This window comes from Myotis brandtii, unplaced genomic scaffold (genome assembly GCF_000412655.1).
Source record: "Myotis brandtii unplaced genomic scaffold, ASM41265v1 scaffold38, whole genome shotgun sequence".
Taxonomy (NCBI): domain Eukaryota; kingdom Metazoa; phylum Chordata; class Mammalia; order Chiroptera; family Vespertilionidae; genus Myotis; species Myotis brandtii.
In genome coordinates this window covers 3,969,106-3,974,731 of record NW_005364596.1, presented here as the reverse complement: position 1 = coordinate 3,974,731, position 5,626 = coordinate 3,969,106, and the positions used below count along the sequence as shown (strand labels likewise).

Genomic DNA, 5,626 nt, shown 5'->3' with positions numbered 1-5,626 from the left:
TTTTTTTTTTTTTTTTTTTTTTTTTTGTAGATGAGTACAAGTGGCTGGAGGTATAATAAAGTACAATGACTTTAAAGCGCCATCAGGGAGTTACAGAAATAAAATTGTAATTTATTTTGATGTTACATCAATACCAAGAAATTAACTCAGAAGAGACTGAGTTGAAATGGTAAATATATTGAGTATTATAAAAGGGCTCTATAATATAACAGATTATTTTAATGCACATTTTAAATGATTGTGCAGGGAAAATAAAAGGAAGTGGTAATATTCTTCTAGAACACAATATATCAGTTACCTTTCTATTATATTGCTTTCTCTATTTTTAAAAAATACAAGGTTTGAAACATCCTGGGAAGGAGTTTGTGTCAGAGGGAAGCACTAAGGAAGTTTATGGTAGGGTCCAAGTCACAGCTGGAGTGAGTTTAAGTAACCGTGTCCCTTGCTCTCTAGTCTAGCGCAAAAATAAAATGATGGATGCTCATACTTAGATTATCATTAAAATACTTTTCTTGCTATTCATAAGGTGACCTTCCACTTGTATCCACTATCATCAATTCTCAATCATTCACAGTGAAAGGAAAGAAACCTCAGTGTGGATTGGTTCAAAATCTTTTAATTTTGGAAAATTTCAAAATGATTTGCTTTCCTCATTTCGTTTAGTGTCAATTGATGTCCACGGGAGGTAGCAGATATTTACTCTCCAGCGAGGAAAAGTTGGGCTGGGGTTAAAAAAATCATGGATAATTTCAGAAAATGAGGAGATGACCTATAGAAAATAGAGCATGTGGTTTATTTGAGGAAGCACTTTCATGCGTGTTTGTACATGCAAATAGATACACCATTTTTATTAAAGAAAATGCAGTATACAAAGATTAATGCTTTCTAACCAACTTCCTGTAGCTTCTGTTTCAATGTATTTCAAACATTCTTTTTTCACAACATAACTTCATCCAAACCACTGTCCTCCAAAGGTCCAAGTTATATTAGAAAATCATGGAATCTGAATTTACAGTAAACCAGTTTCAGCTTGTTAGTAGAGACCCATGTTAGGAAGCTGATCTACCTTTAAAATGTAATTATTTTCCTTAGTTTTATTCATAACTTTTTAAAATTCTATAGCCTGGCATTCAAATCAATTAATCTTTTGTTAAAAAAAAAAAACAAAGCAAGAAGACTGAAAGAAGCAATTACAAACACAAACACAAAAGGTTTTTCATTCCCGAAAAAAAAAAAAAATCATTGTGTATCGCAAAGGTAAAATGATTTTATAAATTTCCGGGTTTTTTTAAAGTTATTTTTAAGATATCCTGTAAAGTTGAAATCTCAAATTCCAGAGGTGATATCAAGCAACAGTGTACTTAATTAGAATATATTTAGCCATATAATATTAAATTTTTTATTTAAAATGACCTTTGATTTAGAAAATTTGCAATAGTCTCTTTAGAAATTAAAGTATATAAATATTGACACACATATATATTAGTAACAGTCCTAACAAAACAGTCCCTCTTAAAACTCATTAACAATGGATGCAGATGGAAAGTCAAATTAACACACGAATGTGAATAATTCAGTAAAAACATTTTTACTACTTCTGTACAATCCCCTGAATATTTGCACATTCAATTTTCTACGTCAGCTTCCATCATAGCTCATAGCTGTTTCTTTGAACGCAAACCTAAGAATGAGAATTGTAACACCTCTGGAAAACTGCGTTTTCTCTGAGAGCCCTCCAACTCGTTTCTGAAATTCAAAGGCACATTTTTAAGGAGTGATTTACAAATAATCCACCTGGACTATAACAAGTAGAATTCCTATCAGTAAGAATGTTTCCTTCATATGAAAACAAGCTACAGTGAATCAAGAAGACCTTGGGGCCCATTCGGTCTCATTTTCTCTTTTGTAGATTAATAAGTTATGAAATGTCTTGGATAGTTTCCTCTGCAATGGCAATATATGTTTTATATTGAGACTCTATCCTGAAAGTATATCAGAAAAAAAAAACCTAAGTAGACAATTTTCACTACAGAATAGAAGGCCAAAGAGTAAGTGTCTAATAAGCCTACTTGAAATTGCACCCTACAGCTCCTTGTTCCTGTATCTCTGAAATGCATATATTTCAGCATCCATCAGTCAAGAATGGAGGGAAAGGGAGAGAATTGAACTTACCAGGCCTCAGGATGACCCTACATAATTTAGGCCACTTGACACTTTACTTCCAGACTTCTCAACCATTCATATTTTTCTATTATGGTGAATAAAAATTCAGCTTAGCTACATTTCAATTCTAGAGTTTTCCTTTGTAAAAGGAAGTGACATCTTGCCTTTTGAATAGTCTTTTCTAATTGTCATTCCATTGTTGAAAAATAAGAGTATTAAGAATTTTGGTGACCACAAAACTAATGGAATTTAGAAAATAAAGAAACTCATAAATATTCAAAGGATCCTCTTGCTACTTCAAAGAAGAGAGATTTTTCTGTTTGTTTCTTTACAACAGTACGCATTTGCCATCCCCCGCTAAACAAGTGAGAATCCAGAATATACAAAAGACAGCCCTCCCATTTCCCAGCTATCTTCCAGCAATTCAGTTCAGGGTTTTATTTTATGTTACCATTATCTCTGATATGTTTTAATCTCTTACAAACACCTAAGGACAAATTTTAAGGATATAATATCGCAGTTAAATAAATATAATAAAATATATTCTGAAGTACCACTAAGTTATAGCGAGCATGAGTAATTCAACCCCAAAAAAATCAACTCATTTTTAAAATAAATAAACCTTTAGTTTAATAAAGACATTCAAATAGAGTTGCAGTCTGTTTAAGGAACAGGTATTTAGAGATATAGGAAAATAAACAGGCATTTTATGCATATTTATATAAAAACGTACTATCAAAACATAAAGGAAAAGCTGGGTTCTGAGGTGCATCCCTCAGTCTAGTCCGTATAACCCCATGTCTAGTGATGACATAACTGATAATTTGACTGAGGGACATCGGGAGTTGGGGTTCAGTGGTGATGGAAACAGAAAGTCCTCTACAGAAACCTACTGAATGAGCATGGATTGGAATCAAAAGGAATCTAAACAATATTGGGTCCATTCCTCTGTCCTTGGCTGAACTAAACAACAATCTGTTTTCAACAGCTGATAAGGTAGAATTTGAAGTCAGTTGCCTCAGAGATGTCTGCTGATTTGAACTGAGAGCATCTTTTCTTTACAACCTTTGCCCCATCTCATGCTGGACTTCTAAGAATATGTTAAGTTCGTTCTGATTGAAAATGCCAGGGTGTTTCTGAGGAAAGAGCAAAAGGATAGCAGTCATGTATGTGTGGACATATGTGACGCGTGATCATATGCAAAGGGTATGTATGTGTGTAGTGTGTATGCATATGTATAGTTTATTTCCCTTGAGACCTTAAGAAACATCCTGTGGTTGCAGACCTTGTATTCCTTGGAGAGGAGAGCTGAAATGTTTGACATTTCAAAGCCCAGGAAGCCTTCTGGAACTGCAAACTTAGCAAAGCTGTCCCGTGAGAGGGCAGGCGGGGGCCAAGCATGGGCCAAGTCTTCCCTGGCTGTCAGCCAGGACTGGCCCCAGTTGTCACCCTTCACCCTGCCCTTTGCGCTGGGGTGAAGGTGCAGGGAGGACACCCAGAGCTCACAGAGAGGCTGCAGTGAGCTCCTTTGATGAAACAAGGAAACCCGGGTATGTGGTGCCCTGAGCTGCCTTCATGGGTTGACAGCTGTGCTGTGCGAAGTGCCTGTGCTGTTTGGCAAACTGGCTTTTGGTTTTGGCTTCTTACAAAAGGAGCAGAAGGAGGAGCTGTCGTGGCTCCCAGTGCCCACAGGGCCCCCTCTCCTGGCCGCTGCGCGCCAACCACTGCTGGTGTGGAGTGCGTGCGCTCCTGTCTTTGTGAGCGTCTGTTTGTGTAACTGTTTACATGTGACTGTCAATCTATCTGTCTGTGTGACAGAGACATAGAGACGCCCACGGAAAGTTCCCTCTAGCAAAAAAATGCCCCTGGGGTTTTCCTTGCTACATCCCTGGCACCCGGTCGGCCGCGCCTAGGATGCTGTCACTGTCATTTCCTTATTTTGCTTCCTCCCGCGTGATTTATTTACAATTCTGCAGGCGTGAGAAATGTGCGCCTATTGAAGCCTTCTGTCTGGGACCTTACTTCTTTGCAGAGACAAAGCGTTTGAGAGGAAAGAAGAACCTGAAAGGGGGTAAGCACTCCGCTCCTCAGGGTTGTAAAAGGGAATAGTTAAGAGTCCAGGACCCAGGCGCAGACTCTGGGGATTGGAATCCCGCTCGCTGGGCCACTTCAACTAGCCGAATGCCATGGGCAAAGAGCTGCTGCTCCGTGCCTCCATTTCTCCTGGTGCTGAGTGGGGGCAGTAACCGCGCCTCGCGCATAGAGTTGTGAAGATGAAATATATGTGAAACGCTTAGAACACGGCCAGTTGTTATGTGTTAGATACTAACATCACCCTCAGCGTCGCTGTGCTCAATTTGGAGAAGGACCATTCTGGCCACTCTCCCCACCCATTGGCACTAGATCTCTGTACATGCCCATGTCCCAATGCAAAGGCGAGACCGCACCCTAACCCGCCCGCTCCGCGCCCTCCAGCAGCTGCAGCAGCCTCCGGCCTCCTCCGGCCGCCTCCACCCTCGAAGATCTGATCTGGGATCCCCTCCCCACCTGTCCCGCGCGCCACACCTGGGAGCGCACTGGGAAGATCAAGGTGCACCAGGCAAAGGACTTTCCAAGAGCGCTGGTCCCTCCCTTCCTGGTTGAAGAGCGCATTGGGGGTGTTTTCCTACCTGCCCCAGGTTTTTGCCCTTCTTACTGCCGCCGAAAGCCAGTCCTTGGTATGTGCCCGTAGATCGATTGGAGGCCTGTAGAGGCGTCTCCCCGCCCAGAGAGGACTTGATGGAGTTGAGTTTGGCCCGCGAACTGCCGAGCTGTGAGCTCTCCACCATCAGCACCGCGGCCAGTAGGAGCAGACAGCGGGAGGAGTCCTTGCCCCGCATCCACGCGGCCATATCCGGGCGAGGGGTCCCGGGGAGGGAGGCGCAAAGCCCGAGGGATTCTGATGCGGGGGAGGGAGGACCCGACACCGAGCCACTCACTGGGGGCGCGGAGGCTCGCAGACTCCGTTCCCCAACCCCTCTTGGCTGCGGGAGCAGCACCTTGTGAACTCAGTCCCACGCCTCAAACCAGGAGCTAGCGCGACCCAGGCGAGACCCACTTCACCACCAGGGCAGGAAGTTCTGTAGTAGCTGCAAGCAATCCCAGGTGACCCGCCTTCTCGCCAAGGAGGCGTGACCCGAGGTGCCAGAAAACTCAGCCCCGCGGACCGCACGGCTTCCGCTGCTCCTGGCCCCGCACCTCCGCGGTCCCGCCCGGGTCTCCGCGGTCCAATGCTCCGGGTCGCTCAGAAGGTCTACACTAGTCCCTTCTATGCTGGCCTCCGTTGCTTTTCTCCCCTCTTTTTCTCCCCTACTGGAGTCCTCCTTTGCAATGTCAGTCGGCGCTATACTGGGAGATCAGGAACCGCTCGCAGACCGAGCCCCCGAGGTCTGAGGCCGGCCGAGGTCCCGCCACGCGCGCGCAC

The 5,626-nt window shown here is 43.3% G+C and overlaps 1 protein-coding gene across 1 annotated transcript in view; it reads right to left on the bottom strand.

Moving 5' to 3' along the window:
- The window catches only part of DKK2 (dickkopf WNT signaling pathway inhibitor 2), a 107,057-nt gene extending 101,437 nt beyond the window's left edge, over window positions 1-5,620 (bottom strand). The window contains exon 1 of the mRNA XM_005872423.2: window positions 4,833-5,620. Coding sequence (XP_005872485.1) covers window positions 4,833-5,054 — 222 coding nt within the window. The 5' untranslated portion in view covers window positions 5,055-5,620. The remainder of the gene's footprint in view (window positions 1-4,832) is intronic.
- Between the last annotated feature and the right edge of the window lie 6 nt (window positions 5,621-5,626).